Here is a 23,741-nt window from a genome sequence, read left to right on the forward strand (position 1 = left end):
TTTTCTTTTCTAAAATAATAAAGTAGAAGAACACAAGCTGATCCACAGTCATGCTTAATGTTCAGGGAAAGGAAACCATATGTGAATAATGATAAAATCACTACATTGTCACCAAAGTTGCCCAAACATCAGTAATTCAGTCTAATTGGTAGAAGGAACTATTTGAATTAAATAGCATGAATTACAGACCAATTTTAAAGAAATGCATGCTTGTTACAACAAATATTTTAGCTATAAGAATATTGAAAAGTAGAGATCCTTAAAGACCTGCTTTTATAAACAGATTAATGATGATTTGAAAGGAGCATATCCATTATCTGTAGGTAAGTGCTTCTAACGTGCTTCAAAAGTTTGTTCTCAAACAAGTTAAGCAGTTCTACAACAATCCTCTGCTACTAGTCAATTGTTTATGGAACGTTTTTTTCCCCTGAGTCTGGGAAATTGTGGCAGCATTCCAAAGAACTACTGTTCTAACCATTCCACAAGACGCCTTGGCTGGCTGGTCTCCCTAAGGGCATCCTAGCCCCACACCCAGTTTCCTGGTGCCTACTTTAGCTTACTAACTATAATTTTGCTATTAAACCTGAATTAAACACATCCAGATTAATAAAATTGTGTTTACAATGTACATCTGGGACAAAAATTCTAAAGCATTAGCTAGATTGCCCCACCTGAAAACCTTTATTCCTTCATCAGTAAAGGCACATTGTTAGAATAAAATACGTCTTCCATTCTCTCTTCCATCATTAAAAAGGGTTCTTTAAATGTGAAGCCCCCTTAGCCCAGAGTGGCAGGACCAGGTAGCTATCTTCTCCCAGGTAAATGAGAAAAAGGCCCAGAAGAAAGCAAGAACAGACACTGCTTCCTGGGTTATGTAGCAAAAGAACATATCACATCTCTCTGCAGCTCCCAAAACTTCACACTGCAGAGTATGTGCACAAGATATATTCAAGACATCTCCATAATTTGGCCCTAGGTCACACAGCCAAGTCTCAGCCTTGTAAGCCTGGCACACGTCTATCCAGTGACCTACACATGCCCTTTGCCAAGCACTCCATGAGGTTCTGAGTCTTTTCACAACTGCTCCCTCCACTAGCCTTTCAATTCCTCCAAGTCCCTTGCTTCCCCTGCAAAGGCCCTTCTCCCACCTCTGCCCATGATTCACCAGCCACCCAAATTCTGCCCTCCCCCTCAGATCTCAGTTCAAATGATTCCTCATGTCTCTTTATTAAATGCTCTTGGCAGAACAAGGCTATCTATTGTTCCTTACAGTTCTTATAAAGTACTTTAATAACACAAAAGAGAACTTTTAGAATTAAAATATTTTAATTACAAAAGGCAAACTTCTCCAAGTCTTGTTAAAAGTTATCAGTCCGTGTCTTCAACTCGGCTGCGTAAACCCTGCACAGAACCTGAAAATTTATTATATTTTAAATGCTTGTTCCCTAGAAGAGGCACTGAAAAGATTCATATTTTTACTTAACTAGCAACAATTCTTACACTGGCACGTATCATCTAATAAAATTCCAACTTTCTTAAAGATGTTTCTAAAATGTCTTCATAGTTGTAACCATATTGCGGAAATTTGTAGTTTCCAAATTTTAAAGTTTTAAAACTAAAGAAAGTTCAGGGATAATCACTTATTTCCGAATAATTCAAATGTAGTGCTTAAGAGGAATACTAAGTGATACAACTACAGTGTTTATACATTTTAAATAAAATTTAAATTAGTGTTTCTGTCATGTGAGCTGAGAAGATTCATCTTAATCTGAGCACATAATTGGAGCCTGTAATAACCCTTTATCTGAATAAAGGGGGAAATGGGGACTTCCCTGTTGGTCCAGTGGTTAAGACTCCATGCTTCCACTGCAGGGGGCACAGGTTCGATCCCTGGTCAGGGAACTTAGATCCCACATGCCATGCAGCGAGGCCAAAAAAAAAAAAAAATCCCTTCTACGAATAAAGGGGGAAATATATGGATCACAATTCTGAAAAAGTAGGTGTTTTTAACTTATGAAATTTCATGAAAAAACCTTTAATTCATAAGCTATTATTTAGTCATCAAGTTCATCAGATATTGCATATTAAGTAAATATTCAACATCATTTTTCTATACAGGTTTTCTGAAAGCTACTTTCCTCATTATAGCTTAAGCAACTTAATTCTCTCGTCTTTTACATGTGTCATTTGCTTGTCTATTGATTTAACTCTGTTTCCTGAGTCATCTAGACACCGATATGATTTTGAATGAATAGCTACTGTTTTACCTTGGCCAAAGGAAGTCAATAGATGTTGGACTCAGATGTGAAAGCAAAAACTCTACACAGTTGCTGAATTAACCTCAAGGTAGCATTTGCTGAACCTGTAACCAGCATCCACAGCAGAATCACCCTTTCAGAGAACGTGCTGCCAGAGAAATATCTGTCACTGACCTCTGAACAGACTAGGGATATTCACCAAATCAATGGGTATAGATTTATATGGCTTATATTTAACCAAAGCTTAATATATATATATATAACAAAGCTTAAAATGCTTACCATGACAGAGTATACATAAATTATACCAAAGTCAGAAATACAAAACCTTGAGATATTCATACTTCTAACCCTAAAGTAAGCAAAAAGTCCAAAGAATACTCAAGATCCTGTCACAAAGACCCACCACTAAGGGCATGAATATCATGACATTTCCTTTCAGAGACATCTGCTTATGTGCTTTTCTGAGGTATAATTAGAGACAGTCAAACCAACATCACTTAAGAAACAGAAAGGTTAATGGAACTCTGTCCTGAGCTTTGCGTGCACACAAAACCGAGATGTGCAAGCTGAGCCTCTGGATGCAGAAATGCCTACATCATCTTTAGTTTCCTCTACTTGAAATTTTTGTGAGTTTAACAACTAAATTTTAAAGCTATCGCCCTAAAAGAATTCTAGTTAACATGTCAAAATAAAACGCATATATTGAAGGGATATGTTTCTATTAGATGAAAAACGCATAAATATTGAATAATACCCCATTTCCTCATGTCAAGTAATACAAACATTATTATCATGTGCAAAAATTCTATCTCAGCAAAGTCTGCTGAATTCAGCTGCCTTCCACTCAGTCCCCAAAGTCTTAGTCTAGACCATTAAAAACGTACTTGATTTATCTTAAGAGAATCATTTCAAATCTGGTTCAACCACTGGATATTTTAAGAAAGCTTTAAAAGTACTTCCACACAATCACTAGCTATGAGCAAATTCTCTGGGATAATAAAAGTGAAAAAGAAAAAGAAAACCTTCCCTTTTAAATACAAGGTACTGATCTTAAACATGTAAGGCACAGGCAACTTAATTTCTGACCAGTGCCTGACAAGTTGTGGTTTGCTGGCAGCTGAGCATATATTAGCATCACTCTCTGACAAATGACGATCTCCTGACGGTGACATTCAGCTGTTGTCAATATTGTAAACATGTCTGTTCAATCTGTTTACATTCCCCCTGAGCTGGCACTGTTTTCCTAATGCCTCTGTTAATAGCAAGGTAGAATTGCAATAACAAATGAATTTCATTTAGTCTACAGCTAAAAGCCTTGGGAAGTACCCATCTAAAGCTTGAAACCAATTTCCATTTAGCTTCAATTTCTCTTGTAAAGAGAAAAGGAATTTCTGTTACCGAAATTACTTTGAAAGTCATGGCACATTCAAGCTTATCTTCCTATTCATTTTGGCTTGTTTTCCCAAAATAATTAGAATTTAATTACTTGTAATATCCTCCTATATGTATATAAAAGTTTCTGTTCTGTGACAGTTTCATATTTATTAAGAACAAATCTGGTTAGGGTAGGGTTGCCAAATTCAGCAAATAAAAATACAAGATGCTCATTTAAATCTGAGTTTCAGGGGCTTCCCTGGTGGCGCAGTGGTTGAGAGTCTGCCTGCTGATGCAGGGGACACGGGTTCGTGCCCCGGTCTGGGAAGATCCCACATGCCGTGGAGCGGCTGGGCCTGTGAGCCATGGCGGCTGAGCCTGCAAGTCCGGAGCCTGTGCTCCGCAATGGGAGAGGCCACAACAGTGAGAGGCCCGCGTAACGCAAAAAAAAAAAAAAAAAAAATCTGAGTTTCAGATAAAAAATAATGTTTTAGTAGATGTATATCCTAAATATTGCATGGGACAAACTTATACCAAACTATTATTTGTCATCTATCTGAAATACAAGTTTAATTGGATGTCCTGTAGTTTATTTAGGAAACTTAAATTAGGGTGTTTTAGCAATCTGCATCTATAATTCAATAAAAGGGTCAACTTCATGACCAAGATTCACCAGAAACGTTTTCCTACAGGTGGTCTCTTAGCCTGCAGTTGTTTATTTGGAGGGGTGAGCATGGGAAGGCAGGTCGGTTATAAAGATCTGTTTTGAGCCTCTCTCACTTTTTCTTGATCAGTCTGATGAATAATGGCTTTTTGACTTTTGCTTAAACAGCACCATAGCCCAGTTACCAGACCTTTTCTTAGTAATCATTCAAGAGCTGTGGCAGCTCTCAGAGATACTGGTGGTCTTTAAAAAAAAAAAAAAAAAAAAAAAAAAGCTTTCTTCTCTAATCTGGTTTACAGGTCTTAAAAGTGAAGCGCAATTTTGAGTACAAGGAAATGGACAAGTTGGATTGAATGCATTGGGCTTATTTAAACATTTGCATCCAAAATTAAGGAACCTCCTAATTTAAAAAAAAATAGGATAAAAAGCTAAAGGACACAAAGGAAGAAATCATGTGAGTTTCATTGCAAATATTTGCCAAAGACCTAACATCCTGTCATAGCCTGCGTTAGTGTTCACCCCTTTAACAGGCCACTGTTGTCAAAACCTATGTAACAGCCAGGCTCCTCCCTTAAAATCTCACCTTCTTCACTGCCTTCCAGACACCATCCTCCCTATCTGATGTGCTGGCCACTTCTACTCACACTGTTTAATTTCCTGTCTATTACTCGATTTCATAAAAAGTTATTAAAGCAATAGGCAAGATGAATGGTTCATATTATCAAGTTGTTTGTAGTCTGGCAGTTTGGGCTGGTTATAAAAAAAGGGAAATTTATAATAGGAGAAATGCACTGGACTTCAAAAGTTGAGACATGTCTGTTGGAGACATCAGTAAAGGCCCAATGAGAATGGGCTTGGCAGTCAGAAACACAGAGGTCTGAATCAACACTTCACCTGCTAGTGCTGAGTGACCTTGGACATATTACTGAATCTCTCTGAACCTCAGTTGTAATCATCTATCTTAGATGATTGTTGTTGAGTTTAAAATGAAAGATCATAGGGAAAATGTTTTATACAATGTGTGATACCTAATCCTTAAGATATACTAAGTATTAATCATTAAATAATACTAGGATACTTAAGCATTTAAGAAAAGGCAGCAATTACAGAGTAAAATAGTGAAGCTGTTGCAAACATGTTGTTCGAACTAGACTGTGATGATCTGAATACCATATACTCCATTTACTAGCTATGCAAACAGGCAAATCACTGAGCCAACGTGTGTTTCCTTTCCTCATCTATATTATGGGAATAATAATAGTATCTATCTCGAAATTGATTAATTAAGGTAAAGCCCTTCATATAAAAATTTCATTTAAACCTCTACGAGTCTGAAAGCGCTACAGTTTGTAAACACATGAGAAATGTTAACTACTTTGATTATCATCATCATCTTTGTCATTATTACAATTTCAGGAGGTAGCATTTCAGGCAAATTGTAATGGGCTGGTAGTACTGAAACAAAAGCATTAAGAAGAAATTCTCAGCTAAGGGACAGCAGGAATAAGAGCAGGAAAGAACAGTCAGAAAATGAAGTGGGTAAGAAAGCTAAAAATGGCAGATGAAGCTTTGATTGCAGAAGAGCTTGATGCAAGATTGAAGTGTCTGTAAACACTTCATTACCCAACCAGAAGTCTTTCAAGGTTTCAGAACAGAGGAGTAATGTGTACACTGTTGCATTGTATTAACCGGCAGCACTGGTTTGGGGTAAATTAGGAGACAACAGAGGCAGGAAGTTTAGTTACAGGGCTCTGCACTGTTTCAGCAAGAAGTCAGGAGAGGGACCTCCCTGGTGACACAATGGTTAAGAATCCGCCTGCCAGTGCCGGGGACACGGGTTCAATCCCTGGTCCAGGGAGATCCCACATGTCACAGAGCAACTAAGTCCATGTGTAACAACTACTGAGCCTGCGTTCTGGAGCCCGCGAGCCATAACTGCTGAAGCCCGCGCGCCTAGAGCCCGTGCTCCGCAACAAGAGAAGCCACCACGATGAGAACCTTGCGCACCGCAATGAAGAGTAGCCCCCGCTCACGGCGACTAGAGAAAGCCCATGCGCAGCAACGAAGACTCAACGTAGCCAAAAATTTAAAAATAAGTAAAATAAATTAAGGGAAAAAAAAAAGTCAGGAGAGCCTGAACGTGGGCATTCCAAATAAGAAAAGAAGGGACGGGATCCCGAGATTGTAGAACTAAACCTACCGGACTTGACAACTGTTTAGAGAAGGAGGCTATGGAAAGAAAGGCAGAGAAAAAACTGCCTGAGAAGCAGATCAGTTGCAGATCTGTTACGAGCAACAGGTAATTGGGAGCTGAGACCGCAAATCATTCTTCAAGCAAAGGAAAGGCTGTGCTGGGTTTAGACAGAGTAACATCTAGGAACTTGCTAGGAGGAGACAGGCAGCCCGATGGGAATGGGGAACAAACTGCCACAGATAGTCAACGGGAAGGAACAACCAAGAGCTGACGGCAGCCAGGGACACATGGAACAGCGATGCACCAAAAGCTACTTTGTGGAAAAGAGTACATCCACCAGAAGGGGCGGGATGGGATAAAGCAGTATCAATCTATGCCAGTCATCCTCCTGGAGGAGAGGCTGACCCCTTGGGACTGTGCTTGGAGCTCTTCTCTAGCCTCAGTACTCAGAGTAAATCTTGTTAGCGGTCTTGTCAGACAGTAGTGAAATTGTCTATCCACTGTGTATACACTGGTCTGATGACAAAGGCTAATAGTGCCTATATTCTCCATAAATGTTTGAAGAATGAATGAATGAACAAGTTTCTGGCCCTTAGAACCTCAGTCCTCCATGTCACCTTTGCATCATAAGGTTCTTTCCAACATCACAAACTAGCTCCCATGCACAAGTCTCTATGACTCATCCTGCTCCAAGGAGAGCCCAAATTACTTAGTTATTTGTCAAATTGTTTCACTTGCATTCAAGCAATCTAATGGAATGTGTAAATGGTTTTCAAAATATGTTCCTAAAAGTCTTTGAAGTTCCTGAAATCCTACCCCACCCCACCTCCACAGTCCAGGGACCATCCAGAATCATACCAGCTGGGAGGAGGAAGAACAGCAGCCATGTTTAAATTGGTTTTATACATAGGATATCATTGTAAGGGAGGGGATATGGGAACATATGTATATGTATAACTGATTCACTTTGTTGTAAAGCAGAAACTAACACACCATTGTTAAGCAATTACACTCCAATAAAGATGTAAAAAAAAAAAAAAAGGATTTGAGTTTCAATACCTATCCATCCTTTAAACTGTAAGTTTCATGTAAAGTAAGTCCTTTAGTTTGTTTAAATTATTGTCCAAGTTTCTTGAATTGCAACATAGGTTCCAAACCCTTCCACCTCCTCTCCCCTGAGAGAAGAAAACTAACGACATATCATAAATAAAATACAGTCAAAAGCATTGTATACCAAAGTGAACAGAAGTAAGGCAATGGGCATGTCCCCTTTCTCTGAGGGTGGTTTGTTTTCTGCAGCGTTTTCTGTTTTCCAATCATGGACCTGAAGAGTTATCCTCCACAAAGCCAAGTGATACATTAACACAGGTTGTTCCTGTGAAATGCAAAGCTTTAGTTCAGCTTCACACTAAGAGTCTGTTTTAATGGGCTTGAGACGGGAGCTAGTCAAGCCCTGGCGTGCGGGAGCTGTCTCCTGAGAGCCAATCTGTGCTCATCTCTCCCCAGCTTTGCATTCAGTAATGGCAAGTTGGTAGCCTGAAATCGACCATGCTGGGAGTATTTACATCACAGAAATCTTCAAATGTTACAGATCAGGGCTTTTTCTCTGCTCAGATATCCAGCTTATCAGCACACCATAAAAAAACCTTTTTTTAAGTTCCCTACAAGAAATGAGTGCACAGATACCATTGAGAACTACTGCAAAGAAAGGAATATACTCAATGAATTACTTTTTAGGAATCTGATATGTCTGCAATTACATGTTAGCAGCCTCAACCCCCTGGGGCCATTAACATATAATATTTTATGCACTCAATGAGCTTCAAAAATCTATATGTAGGGCTTCCCTGGTGGCGCAGTGGTTGAAAATCTGCCTGCCAATGCAGGGGACACAGGTTCAAGCCCTGGTCTGGGAAGATCCCACATGCCGCGGAGCAACTGGGCCTGTGAGCCATAATTACTGAGCCTGCGCGTCTGGAGCCTGTGCTCCACAACAAGAGAGGCCGTGATAGTGAGAGGCCCGTGCACGCAATGAAGAGTGGTCCCCGCTTGCCACAACTAGAGAAAGCCCTCGCACAGAAACGAAGACCCAACACAGCCATAAATAAAATAAATTAATTAATTTAAAAAAATCTATATGTAAACTGTATTTTTAATTAACTCAAGTTTTTAATGTTAACAGAGGGTTTGCTAATTTTTGAATTAAAGGCATAATCATAGATTTTGGAATCATAGAGTTTGAGTGCTGAAGGGAATTTAAGAAGTAATTTAGTCCAACTGTTCCAGAATTTTTAAAAAAACAAAACACTAAAACTATACAAACTGAGACTCATATCCACTAACCTATGTAGAGGCAGTGCCGGGATTATGATGTCTGTTTGCTACCTCACCACCTGAATTTCCACATGGGTTTAAGTGGTGGGTTTGCTTAAAACAATAAAAGAGAGAAAGAAACAGAGTTCCATTATGACGTCTCAGTTCTAGTCCCGAGGGGCCTGTTGGAGTGGTAATAAGGTCCGTGACACTAGAAAGAATTCGTACTTTCAAATGAAAATGTCAACACATGGCCTGAGTGAAGTAATTAAATAGTGTACATATTTCCGCACCTCATCTTCTGAGTACAGCAAATACTTGTACTGAAACCGTCTCTCATGGAAAGAACGCTTCCCTTCTCACAGGATGTTGAACAATGACCACAGATTAGGGAACCGCTATCACAGTTCCCTAAGCATGTAATCTTGTGCACTGATGAACCAATAATACATTACTGGTTGGTCTTTTTAACCACAATAAAGAATAGATATAAACACCGTACCCATGCAAGAAGCAAGAGATTTCTTTTTACTGTTCCACAGTATCCTAACATCCCCACGATGATCAGGAAACAGCAAACAGCAATCATGACCGGATGAACCACAGGAAAATAAGTCAAGATGACAGCCTCCTCTACCCTGAAAGAAGAACAATAATGTCATATTGTAAATAAAATATAACCAAAATGCGCCCAAGACATAGTACAAGACACAACTGACTTGTGTTAATAATCCTTTAAATCATCACGCCTCAAAGCTGATGACTGGATTTCTATTTCAAAATCACTGAACAATCACCAATTTGCTTGCTTGTTTTATTTTTTGTCTTGTTTGGTTTAGTTTTTTATACAAGTGGTAGCCTTCCTACCTCAGTTCATTTAAAATATAAGATAGGGGTCGTCAGTAAAAAGTCGATCTAATATTAGCTCTGAAGCCTTAACCTGAGGAAACCACATGAGACTTTTCACTATTTCTTTTTTTGTTTATACATTTATTTATTTATTTATTTATTTTTGGCTGCATTGGGTCTTTGTTGTTGTGCACGGGCTTTCTCTAGTGGCGAGCAGGGACTACTCTTCGTTGTGGTGCACGGGCTTCTCATTTTGGTGGCTTCTCTTGTTGCGGAGCACGGGCTCTAGGCGTGCGGGCTTCAGTAGTTGCGGCGCACAGACTTAGTTGCTCTGTGGCATGTGGGATCTTCCTGGACCAGGGCTCGAACCCATGCCCCTGCACTGGCAGGCGGATTCTTAACCACCACGCCACCAGGGAAACCCTTTTCACCATTTCTTAACTGAGACGACTCTCCCTACTCTTCTTTGGTCTGGGATTCCATATGCAGTGTGCACTTTCCCCCCAACAAATGACCTTTCCCAAATATGTGAAATACTGCTATGGAAGGGAAATTGGTCTGAATTAAAAGGAAGGGAGGAAGATGCTTTCTGCTAAGACTATGAAAAAATTATTAACTAGAGCCATAACAGTACGAGTAATAATTAAGATACCCAAAAATGACCGCTACAAAGTGCTTACTAAGCTCCATCGTGTTAAGGACTTTATAGAAATGTATCTCAGTTAATCCTTAGGAAAATTCAGAGTGGTATATAATACAATCCCCATTCAGAGATGAAGAAACTGAGGCTCAGAGAAGTTAAGTAATTTGCCCCTTGAGATGTTAGTGGGTCAATCCTTGAAACTGGGTAAGAAAATGACATTTGGGGTTTGGTTTTCATTAGCTCAGGAATATGAAGGCAAGAAGAAGTTGGCGATCATTTTCTTAAGGAAAAGTAGCTGTGTCGTCGTTTATACACAAATATGACGCGGCTGGCACACTGTCAGAAGGACAGGCGAGTGGTATTACCATAACCAGAAGTGTCCTCTAGAACCAGTGGCACACCTTAATGAGATGCTGGAAAATGCAAGTGTTGCCATGGGCAGGAAAAACTTTCCAAGCGATTGTGGATGAGCACTACCATCTAAACAGCCTAGGGCAATGTTACTTAGAAACTAGTGTCTGAGGAAACCCTGATGAAAGAAATCAATCATTAATTATAAAGCCTACCTTGTTTCTGCAGTTAAAGTCAGAACATTATTTAGGTAATCCCTCATCCAAGCGGAAACTGCCAACACGCTGATGGACATTAACTGGGGGGAAAAAAATACAAACTGGTGACGAAGGATTTATGCACCATGCTCTGCAGGGCTCATAATAAAAAATTAAGGATTTTATTTAAATAATCATTATGTTTTTTCCTAATTACCATTTACCACCTGTTGAAATTTACTATTACTATAAATATCTGCCATTCTGTTTTGTAATCATGTCATAGCTACTAAATAGAATGTCACTAAACAGTATACAGGTAGCGGAACTATTAGATACAGTAGTTCAGGACAGGAATTGTACCGGACAACTAAATTATTCAATGTACAACATAAGCCTAAAATACGTCATATGTAAAAGCAAGGGAGCAATCAAATACTACTGATGTTGTCCAAAAACATCACAGGAGCTAACTTCAAAGGACTTCCATTGGCTAAAGTTAAACAATTTGAGCATGAAAATAATAGTCATAATAATAATAATAAATGCAACAGTTTAAAACATCCAATATGCTAAAATCTATGAATTCACAATAATAGTTCAACAAAACTCATTAACCAGCTTTGGAGGATGTTGGATATTCAACTCATTATTCAGAAAACTGATAAGAATCCAATACTTATCCAATCTTTCCTATACAAACTAAAGAAAAGAATCAAAGACTTAATTAAAGTTTTTAATGGAAGAATGTCTGCTAATAAGTACAGAAAGCATGACAGAATGTCACTATTTGATCATCTTTTCTGAAATAATGGCTCTCTTGGCAAAGATCCTCAATGACTGCCAAAATTATCAAGTCAGTGGCTCTCAGTCCTGTCTGTACATCAGAATCAACCAGGACTCTTAAAAAAATTACTGAGCCCAGATCCACCCTGAATCAATTCTTGGAAGTGGGGCCTGGGCATCAAAAGTGGATAAAGGCTCCACAGGTATTCTAATGGGTAGTAAGGGCTGAGAACTACTGCATTAAGTGAAAGGCTGATGGGGACTTTTAGAATGGAGAGATAAGGTTGACATAAAATACCAGATGCTCTGATCAATCTTAGTATTATAAAAAGAGGCAACGGATATAATAATGTCCCCAATATGATGCAATCAGAAGTACTCAGAGACACCTTTGAGGTTAATTTAACCAAAAAGTCAAACCTGAATCTAATCAAGCCTCCAGCTCTATCAGTTTATAGGAAATACAGGGAACAGATTTAAACTTGTTAAATGTCACCATGCAGATGCAATCAACAAAATCAAGAATATAAGAAATTTTACAGAACAAATGATCTGGTTTCTTCAATTTAAAAAGCTCGCAGGTGGAACAAAAAGAAGGAAGGAAAACTGTTATAAATTAAAAGAGATTTAAGAGATTGTCCAAGGCAATGTCAGGATCTTGGCTTGGATCCTGATTTTAATGAACCAACCACAAAGAGCCATTTATGAGAAGACTGGCGATATTGGATATTTGAAAATATTTACAATAGCCAGGTCATGGAAGCAGCCTAAATGCCCATTGACAGACGAATGGATAAAGAAGATGTGGTATATACATACAATGGAATATTACTCAGCCATAAAAAGGAACAAAATGGGTCATTTGTAGAGACGTGGATGGACCTAGAGACTGTCATACAGAGTGAAGTAAGTCAGAAAGAGAAAAACAAATATCGTATATTAATGCATATACGTGGAATCTAGAAAAATGGTACAGATGAACCGGTTTGCAAGGCAGAAATAGAGACACAGATGTTGAGAACAAATATATGGACACCAAGGGGGGAAAGCGGGGGGAAGGGGGTGGTGGAATGAATTGGGAGATTGGGATTGACATATATACACTAATATGTATAAAATGGATAACTAATAAGAACTTGCTGTATAAAAAAATAAATAAAATAAAAAATATTGACATCATAAAATAAATTATTGTTTATTATTTTAGATATGACAATAGTATTACTTTTTTTTAAGAATCCTTACCTTTTACAGATACATGCTGAATGGTTTAATAAACAATCACGATGCATGGGGGTTAAGTGAGAAGTGGAGGCTGTGTTGGTAACTGGGGATTAATTATACTGTGCTTTCTACTTCTGTATGTTTTTAACTGTCCATAATTTTAAAAAAACTTTTTTTTAAACAGCATCTATCTAGAACACATTCAAAATGAGTCTTCCTGGGAGGCTTTTCTAAAAGCTGAAGGTTAACCCTAAATTCTGAAGGCCTTTCCTATTTTGATGGAAATTTTTCTCAAATGTGCCTTATACTTATCTTCTTAAGTGCAGTATAATGAATTTCAGCTTAATTTGATTTTTAATAATTTCTGGCATCTTAATGAACATTGATTACCATTATGTTACAGGTTTTCTGTAAGTGCTGAAATAATGAACATACAAGATAGGAATGAGTCTTTACTGACTCAAGGAGTGGCTGTAAACATGCTTTCTGGATAAGGGCTCCCAGGTCAGCAGAGCACTTGGAGCTCTGTGATCTCTTGTACGGTGAAGCATGGCCACCTGCCTGGAAAAGCAGCTAGTGAATTCACGCATCCTTCATCCAGTTGCAAATACAGTAGATCCCCCCCCACCCTTATCTGAGGGGGATATTTTCCAAGAACCCCACTGGATGCCTGAAACCTTAGAAAGTACCAAACCCTATATATACTAATGTTTTTTTCTATAATAATGGGCGGGTAGCATCTACACCTTGGATACAGTGGACAAAGGGATGATTCACATCCTGGGCCTGACAGTGGGAGATTTCATCACGCTTCTCAGAACTGCACACAATATAAAACTTACAAATTGTTGATTTCTGGAATTTTCCATTTTATATTTTTGGAACACTGTTGACCGTGGGTAACTGAAACTACAGAAAGTGAAACCGAGGATAAGGGGAACTACTGTATTTTCTCAGCACCAACCATCTGCCTTGTACTGTCTGTGCTAGAGTCACAGACCCAACAATGCATAAAAGAAGCAAGATCTCAGCCTTTGTGGAGCTTCTTACAGAACACAAGGAATAAATATGTAAACCAGATAATGACAGACTGTAAAAAGTGACAAGAAGCACGGAAAAGTGAAGTAACTTGTTCAAGGTCTTGCAGATTCTAAATGGCAGAGCTGGATTCAAATCCAGGCCTTCATCTTTGAAGCTTCAGGGTTAGTCACTAACTACCTTCCAAGTTTAGAAACGAGCATTATATTCCCCAAACAGTGAGGAGATGCAGCTGCATAGCATGCATGGTTCCTTAAAACAAGGGAGGGGTGGGGTTGCAGGGGGAGGTTCTCTGTAGGGGTCAGGCTCAGTCTGAATGTCTGAACTACTTTCTTTGCTGAACGAGGGCTCAGGGCTCAATGGCTTAAAACAGGTTAAGAACCCTGGGATCACAGTTCAGAGGAGAATTAGGCCACTTATTACTATCCTCATTCCTGTTGGGAATGAAGAACAGATTGTAAACCTCATAAAAGTTACCCAGTGGATCAGCCACAGTGTATTAAACATGCTTCTAGCTTCTGTAAACTTGATGATTTAACATCTCTTCTACATGCTTATGCTGAACACACCTTGGTCTGGACAAACTGATAATACGCCTGAGTCACCTTGCCTTGGCCACCTTCCACCCGCCCTTGTGAGAAGTCCTTCTTCAGGGCCCACAGTTTTCATTTTCAAACACAAACCAACCAATCCGGAGCCCACACTCCCAACCACCCCTTTATTGAGCTCTCTCATTCCAGGCCACTCCACCTACACCTGCCCGGATCACTGCAAGGTCCAGATGCCAGACAACTAGGGACAGAGGCTGCTGAAACTATTCAAACTAGCCAAAACCTACTTATCCTGCCTTGCCAGCTCCTCCTTGAAGAAGCCCCTATGAAAGCACTTGCTCAGTCTCCCTCTCTCCCTGCCTCGCAATGGACCCCACCATGAGGAGAACTGTACTCTATCTCTTGGGATCTGTGAGTGTAACAGACTATCTTTTCAATGGCAGTTGTCTCCTGATCTGTCGATCTAACCAAACCTCAATAATCACAGTACCTATTACAACACACAGGGCTAGCAGGGGACCATGGACTGCTTCATTAAATCTGAGGCTAAGTGGTCTCCCTCTACTTGGCTATATGTGGGTCTTCAAATACCTTATATGTTTCAGAGGAATGGGAAAGTCTACTAATGTGCTATTTTATTTAATTACCTTAATTCTCTTGCAGTTATAAATAATTCTCCCCTCTCTTTATCATTCTTTGAAATAATAACTGATCTTGATTTCTCCATCCTTTAATTTCTCACAGGCTGTTTAGCCAATTTTCAATATCATAGCTCTAAGACAGCTATCAATAAATAATCAGTTTCTTCATTTTGCATAACACAGTATCAGTGGTTGTCATTATATACACAGTACTTCCATTCATAATAAAAATGTCATTTTTTAAAACAGTATATTCCAAAACATTCTAGTACTGTAGAACAGTTAAGAGCACGGGTTCTGAAGTTATTCTTTCTTTCAAAAAATATGTATTGATCAGCTGCTCTTTGTCAGGTACTGTGCAATGTGCTAGAGATATATACTGATCAGCAAGAACAGGCACCAGCTCAATCCTATGATGAAATTTACTAAGTGAAGAGATCACGTGTTAGTCAAGTGTTAGTCAACTCATCAGAGACACAAATGTGTAACTGCAAAGTGTAATAAGTACTGGGAAGGAATAATACAAGTTGCTGTAAGAACTTCTTTTGGGGGACTTCCCTGGTGGTCCAGTGGCTAAGACTCCATGCTCCCAATGCAGGGGGCCCAGGTTCTATCCTTGGTCAGGGAACTAGATCCCTTATGATGCAACTAAAAGATCCCGCATGCCACAACGAAGATCCCACACAGGCAATGAAGACCCCGTGTGCTGCAACTAAGACCCAGCTCAGCCAAATAAATAAATAAATTTAAAAAAAATAATAAATATTTAAAAAAAATTCTTTTGGGGTGACTGACCTATTCCATGGGGTCAAGGGCGCTTCTCCAGACAGCTAAGATCTGAAAGATAATTATCAAGTTCATTAGGGAAAGGGAGGTTGAAAAGAACATTCCAGTCAGAAAGAACAGCAAAGGTCCCAGGGTGGAAGGCAGCATGATATGTGCAAGGTAGGGAAACCGGCAGGGAGCAAGAATGGAAAGCCAGGCAGGGGCCAGAACACACGGTCTAAGAGATCATTGTAAGGCATATGGTCTTGATCACAATGACCATAAGAAGCCACTGAATCAAAAAGCCTTGGTTTGAATTTGAATTCCAGCTCTGCTCCTTTTCATCTATATGACTTCGAGTATGTCATTTAATCTTTCCTAAGCTTCAGTTTCCTCCCATATAAAATGTTATAATAGCAAGTCCAACTTCATAGAGGATTCACAGGATGAAAAAAGAGTAGGATTCTTACACATATTCCCTAGTACTATCTTATACATATTCCCTATTCCTTTTGACCTCAGGCCTTTCTCTTAATCTTTCTCAGTTTAGGAGACAACTCTTAAATCAGTTCATAAATGTAATCTTCGGATATTTGAAGGTCTAAAAATGGACGCGAAAAGCCGCTCTGGATAGAACTGTCTATTGGACTTTCATAGCCATTCTTATTTTTGACATCTCTAAAACTGAATTCATTTTCATTCTTCTCAAAACCTGTGTGTCCCTCCCACTGTTTTTCCTGTCTCGGTAAATGGTATAATCAATGCTTCAGTCACATCCACTGGCACCTTGGCAAGCAGCCTGAACCTCTCCCTCTTCCTCAGTCCTACACCTAATTGCTTTCAAGTCCAACAGATTGTTCCTGAAACACACCTGATAAATTCCTCCCCCTTTCCTGCCACTCTGGCTAGTTCAAGCCCTCAGTCTCTTGCCAGGCAATTATAATCACCTTATAATAGAACTCTCCAGCTCACAGATTCCACGTCACATTCACCCTTCAGTTAGCTTTATAAAACACAGATCAAGCTCTTCTGCTTATAAAGCTCTAATAGCTGCCCCTTGTGGCCCCTCCCCATCTCTCACTTCCACTTCCCCCAACTCTCTCTTAGAGAATAAGTTTAAACTCTACAGCAGGACACACAGGCCCTCTTCAGTCACCCTTTGACCTACCTCTTCAACTTATTTCCTGCCAACTCCTTCCCACACACATTCTGTCCTTGGATGACAAAAGTCCTGCTTGTGCTTCTCTGATATGCACCACACAGACCTCCCAAGCCTATGTCTTTGCCCATGCAGTTCCCTCTGCCTGTTATGCAAGCCTGCCCCAGCCTTTCCATATCATGAGCAGAGCAACCTTATCCTTAAAGACCAGCTCAAACATCAGCTAGAATGTAAAGTTTTCCCCCCAGCTCCCTCCTTACCCAGAGTCAACACTCTTGTCTAGACTTCACAGAGCAGTTATCTACCGTCTCCTATTTTTACCCACCCATCTCATTCCACTAGAGGACACAGACCACTGCCTCTAGCCCCATCTCACAGTAGAGTACCAGGCCCAGTAGTAAGACTGATACATATTAGATGAATAATGAGAAAATAATTAAAGAAAGATGATTTCAACTTGCCAGCTAAGCTAACTATTGGAGAACTTGAGCAAAATTAGGAGATGCTTTAGGTAGAACTGAGCTTTCTATCACTGGAAGTTTTCCAGTAGAGAGATGCTTGCTGAATTACATGATGAAAAATTTATATATCAGGTCAGAAGCTGGCTTAAGTGTTCTCAAAAATCCTTTAAACTACAAATGTTGCATTCTATTTAGCCCCTCTGTTTTTTTCACTGTAGTCACCGAAGCATTGTAGCTGTGCACAGAACATCAGTAGAAATAAATAATATCAACACAAAGCTTTATCTCACAGTAAACAAGCAATTCTGAAAATACACTGCTTTTTATTATGACCCTATTTCCAGCCACATTAAATGGCTGAGAACAGTTCAATTCTCAAAGAGTGATTTTACTTACTGTTGAGAAAATAATAACAGTAACAACAAATACAGTGCATGCTATAGCAAGGAACTAAGCTAAAATGAGACAAGGTCACTTCAATAACTAATCCTAATGTTATTAAATCTAGAAGGACAAATTATGCAACCAATTCAGGACTCCTTACTGATAATGGTATTTTCTACTAACTTTCCAAATTAAAATAATTCTGGGCTTCCCTGGTGGCACAGTGGTTGAGAGTCCGCCTGCCGATGCAGGGGACACGGGTTCGTGCCCTGGTCCGGGAAGATCCCACATGCCACGAAGCGGCTGGGCCCGTGAGCCACGGCCGCTGAGCCTGCAAGTCCGGAGCCTGTGCTCCGCAATGGGAGAGGCCACAACAGTGAGAGGACCGCGTAGCTCAAAAAAAAAAAAAGCACTAACATTTCTCGGAGGGCTCTCCTTTAGTAAACTGGAATGCCTTTCATAGTATGAAGTTGGGGGCGGGGGGAGAGCATCAATTTAAAAAGTAGTATTTTAACATGAGTATATAAATGTTGTGTGAATGCAAATACCCACTTGCCAAGAATCTCTTTAGGGTCTACGGGAGTCAGACACCTAAGGTTCACTACAGAAAACCGGAGAAAAAGAAATAGAACATTGAGTCTTCTGTTTTCTTCATCTAGCTTGCATATATCCCAAAAGTGTGAACCAGATTTCCTGTCTGCTTTTTAGGCTTTCTTTTATAAGCTTCTTTTCATATTTTGTCGAGGGTAGCTCCTCTCTCTTGCTACTCTTTGGTAATGGTAAGTGAAAGACAATGGCTCTTATCTGCTGGTGAGAAAAGAGAGTTTAAAACTACAGGTGGGATATTACACTTTTAGAAAATAATAAACAAACATGATGAATGTTAAGTGTTCACCAATTTCAGGAATTTCCAAAAAGAACCATGTGTATCCATTTTTCCAACAGCAGAAAATTATCATCTAAGAATGGCAAACACTCACATCATAAAGCCACAGAAGTTGTCTTTAAAATGGAGGAAAGCTTTCATGTATGAAATACTATGGCATTTAAAAAGTAAAAGTGTGATACATTTGAAGTAAAAATAACCCATTTCCTTGCTCTATCGTGGCCAGAATGTGAATCATGGTCTCCAAAGAGCTCTCAGGGCAGTTTACTCACGTGCACTGTGTCTCATGTGCCTTTTCCCATTACAAAGCCATAAAACTCATGACAAACCTTGAAGGTCCAGTATCTGTCTGCCAGCCCGAGTAGAGCTGAACCGGGATCATGCTTCTTTACAAGTGAAAGAGCCACTTCAACAGATGGCAAATCAAGGTGACCGGATCCACAGCAATGAAAGAATGCAGTGCATCTGTGATCTTGAATATTCTGTGGATTGTTTCCTCTTAGGTCTATACCTCCCACTTAAAAAAATTAAATATGCAAGATACACGTTTTTACTGAAAAAAAAATTCACTGTTTGATATTCAACTCCCAGAACAGAAAAACAAAATTGTATAGGTCCTCAGTGTTTTACCAAATAAAATTAATTTTTCTTTCCCTAAAATCTTTGTTGGTAGAGAAGGGGAGAGGGTACCAGTACAGTAGAAATAGATAAGAAAAAGTCTATTTCAGATGCTAGGAGAAGAGTAAAAGCATACAGCTTTTGATCCTGCAGTTAAGGAGGGCAGGTATCTCAATCCCACAAAACTAGAGGCCAGTACAATCGCCCTCTCCATACTCAGGATGAGCTCAGGTTCACGCCACACTGGTTTGTTCTCCTTCTAATTCCAATGAGAACTAAAAGCAAGGACTAAAGCCTTGCTCCTCCAGATGGGGCACTCAGACCAGCAGCAACAGTGTCACAGAAGGGCTTTTGAGAAATGCAGACTCTCAGGCCCAGCCCCAGACACACTGAATCAGAATTTGCATTTTAACGAGATGCCCAAGTGATCTGTATGCACGTGGAGGTTTGAGAAGCACTGCTCTAGGGGACTTGGAATGAGCAGGTGGACAGCTAATCCCTTCCTACTGAAGATGTTTATTTCTCTGCTGCAAATAAATTCAGCACCGTTTCCATTAGTACAACTTCTGCCGCACTTAGAGAAAAAAAAAAAAAATTGGACTTTGAATCCCTGTTCTGCTACTTACTAGCAAGTTAATGAGCTTCACTGAGTAACTTCTCTTTACCACCACCCGCCATTTTCCAGGCGGAAAATGAGAATTAGATGAGAATTATGAGAATTAGATGAAAGAGTAGTGTAAGAATGCCCAGGAATGTGTGAGGCACAAGTAAGGAAATATAGGATCAGCAAACATTGCTTTAACATTGAAAGAATAACACCAATGTCCCCAAAGTTAGCATATACATTTCATACAATTCCAAAAAACTCCTGACAGATATTTTAATTGTATAAAATAATCTCAAAGAAAAAGAAACCTTAATCAAGACAAGAAAGGCAGGCGCTTTAAAAGAACAGAAGAATAAAAAAAGATTATATAAAATTCTAGAGAAAAATTCTACCAAAAACACGCATAAAAATTTGTTTATATAAAGTGATGTTCAAGCTCACTGATAGTGGGGGAGGTAAAGAATAAAGTAACAGTGAAATAACACTTTAACCCTTTTAGATTGGTAAAAATTTTAAAGTTTCATAACACCAATGAGATGGCAGCAACATTAAATGTATATGATGTACATATAATGAGGCATATTGGTGCTTCTATTTCTAGGGGATAGATTCCCAGGACAGGATTACTGGGTCAAAGGAATGGAGGCGCGGTAGCAATAGTAGCAGTATTAATCACAACAATAACCATTACTACTATTACTACTACAAGGATTCCTTTGACTCATCAATCCATCTCCTGGTAATCTACTTATTACAGTAAACTATTAGCGAGCATCATTATTGTAGTAGTAGTAACGACTGCAGGTACTACAGCTACCATTGCTACTGCTATGACATAGATAGTGCTTATTAAGTGCCACTGTTCAAGCACTTCACATATATTGACTCTAATCCCCCAACAACTCTAAAAAACTCTAAAAAATAGGAACTACCATTCCTATTTTGCAGACTAGGAAACTGAGACACTAAACGTGCCTGGCAAACATAGTAAAAATGACATAAATGTTAGCTATTTTGTTGTCATCATTACATATCCTCTGACATAGCAATCCCACTCCTGCAACTCTAACCAAATGAGAAAAACAACCTAACAAAAAATGTCATGAATGTCTATATGAATGTACATGAATGGGTATACGTGGACAGGTATGAGTAAACACATCTTTGGATGAAATAAAGAAAAATACAGAGGGATGCTGAGCAGGCAGTAAACTCGGATTATTTTGTTGGCGGGGAGATGATATTTCGAGAAAAGGAGGGCTGGAGAAAGGGGGAAGCAATTTTAATAAATCAGAACACACAGAAAGTGAGAATGTCGAAGTACAGGATAAGAACAAAGAAATAACATTTTACATTCTTTGGGGACACAAAGAGCCCTGGAGGAGTTTAAGGAATAGGCATTTTTAAGCAAATGTCGTTACTCAGAAGAGTAATATTTTTGTTAAGTGATTTGGGTTCCCCTCCACACACACACATAATACAAATTTTTAAGAAAATTTCCAAAACGTTATTCTATGTTGCACAAAAAAAGTCCTAGTACTTCCAAGGTTCGAACACAGTAATCGTCCATGTAAAGGCACTGTCTAGGGGCAAGAAAGCTGAGTTCTGCTCCCGGCACTCTCACCATTGGGCCATCTGACCTTTGGCTTCCAGTCACTAACCTACACTTAGTTTTCTCATTCCCAAAGTAAGGAAGTTCGACCAGATCATCTTAAATCCCCTTTTAGTTATAAAAATGTGATGATTCTGTAATTAAAAACGATAAAGTAGAAAAGTGGAAAACTAATAAACAGAAGTGACAATTATCACACATTTTAAAGAAACAAAGTTCAAAATCTTAATACCTTATAGCTAAGCAGGTAATTTAATGACCTTAATTAAATTAAGCTTGTACATTTAAATTAAATGTACATTTAATTTGTACATTTTTAGAATTAAAAACTGCAATAAGATCAGTTCGGTATTTTATATTTCCAAGTGGTGAATATAACAACTCAATGCTTTAAGTTTCATGTTGAGAAAAAAAGTTGCCAGTTTAGATATCTTTCAGATTACTTCCTGAAGTAAGGCTTAATTTGTCACCTTAAAATGGAGCCATCCATAAGGAGTAGTTCAACCAAAATGTCATTCTCTAGAGACCACATGTCATAACCCTACAAAAAAAAAGCTGGTAAATGCCAGCCAGTCAGCCAAATAAATAAATTACTCATTAAAAATTGTAACAGAGCGTTTTGAATAAAAATTATTAATAGAACACAAATTTGGCCAAAAAAAAATTAACTGCTTAAGCAGGACAGCTTCCTGAAGCAACATTCAACGTTTAAATTTTTACAGTTTCCTCAAAAGTTTTGTAAATAACAATGTGATTATTAATAACACTTAATGAAAATTTATGCCTGGGTGCAATGCATAAAAAGTCACTAACTCATAGGGCATAAAGATTTCCATGAGCTTGTTAAATTTTATGTATTTTATTTCCTTAAATGGTTATGGGATTTTCCAAAAGCATACACAAAATTCCTTAAAGCTTTGCCAACTTAGAAATAGTTACACGGAAACCACCTTTTCAGACTATATGGAATCTCCCAGAAAAATCTACTTAGTCTTTTGATAGGATATTTGGGCATGAATTCCTGCAAAAACATAGTAAGACTTCTGCCCCCACCAGATTTTATAGGATGACGTAAGGAAACAATTTATGGCTTGCACAGTTATCTGAAATTCCTGAAAACAAGCAGTCCCCTAAGTAGTATGTCAAAATTTTCTTATCTACAAGCACAAGCACGTGCATTTATTTATATCCCCAGATTAACTTCAAGTCTAATTTTACTGCCACTAATATCCAGCGGTGGATTTCTTTTTCCTAATTACAAATGGAACTTGAGCTAGATCAAAGGCATTTTAAGGTCAAAATTTACTTCTGTGAAAAATAGAGGGTGTGATCCCATGTAATTAATTAATGCTTAGCCATGCCCTTTGGCGCATTACGTGGTGGCTATAGGAAACCGAGTCCAGCCGTCCCCACCTGTTGGTGCAGTGGACTGCTTGACTTACCCAAAAGAGCAGATTGAGCGCGTAGAGCAGGCAGCGCAAACACTTCACAGAATCTTCTCTGGCCATTGTGAGCCCCGGGAGGGAGAAGCCCCATCCTTTCACCACATCCTACCCCCACGGGCAAAACAGCAGCGATCTGCAGAGGGCGGGGGATAACAGGGGACTTCTCACCACCGCGCTTCTCACCCCCAGCCCATCCCTCCTCTGCCAGCCCTCAGCTGGGTGCAGGTCTGGTCCGAAGCCTAGTTCATTCGAGACATCGCTTCATCGAAAATCATTTGTTAAAGTTATAATAGTAACCTAAACTCCCCAAAGTTCCAAACAGGCTTCAGATAACACCTGCTGGGAACAGAAAAGATTGTCTCCCCGGATGAATGAAAGCGCGCAGTAAACTCGGGTTCTCAGGGGACACGCGGCGGTGTCCTGTGAATTCTGATGAGACGCTCTTTAAAACTTCCCTCAGTCCACGCCCCTCCTCGGGGAGAGCTCTGCTCCGAACTGTCCCGAAGGTTGGAAACCACACTCCCGCACCCCCCACCCCGACCCCAGAGATGTCACAGACGCCGCCGGCGACACCGAAGGTGAGAGTGTCCCTCTCACTGGGACAGTTCCTGGGCCCCCCACCTCCGCACCCCCTTCGCCATCCCGCAGCTCGGGTGTGAACGCGGGGCACTGGAGGGGGCGCAGCGCTGAGCTGGGATTCCGCCCGGCGACTAGGGTT

General features: G+C 39.5%; 1 protein-coding gene across 3 annotated transcripts in view; it reads right to left on the bottom strand.

The window, feature by feature from the left end:
* Positions 1–23,086, bottom strand: part of TSPAN12 (tetraspanin 12) — a gene marked incomplete at both ends in the record, with an annotated part of 63,960 nt that extends 40,874 nt beyond the window's left edge. For 2 of the 3 annotated variants that reach the window (XM_079710895.1, XM_079710893.1), the window contains 3 exons: positions 9,309–9,444; positions 10,865–10,947; positions 23,021–23,086. In XM_079710895.1, coding sequence (XP_079567021.1) covers positions 9,309–9,444; positions 10,865–10,947; positions 23,021–23,086 — 285 coding nt within the window. The remainder of the gene's footprint in view (positions 1–9,308; positions 9,445–10,864; positions 10,948–23,020) is intronic. The other variant, XM_079710894.1, reaches the window with a different exon arrangement.
* Positions 23,087–23,741: the final 655 nt, after the last annotated feature.

Source organism: Hyperoodon ampullatus (genome assembly GCF_949752795.1).
Source record: "Hyperoodon ampullatus genome assembly, chromosome: 9".
Classification (NCBI taxonomy): domain Eukaryota; kingdom Metazoa; phylum Chordata; class Mammalia; order Artiodactyla; family Ziphiidae; genus Hyperoodon; species Hyperoodon ampullatus.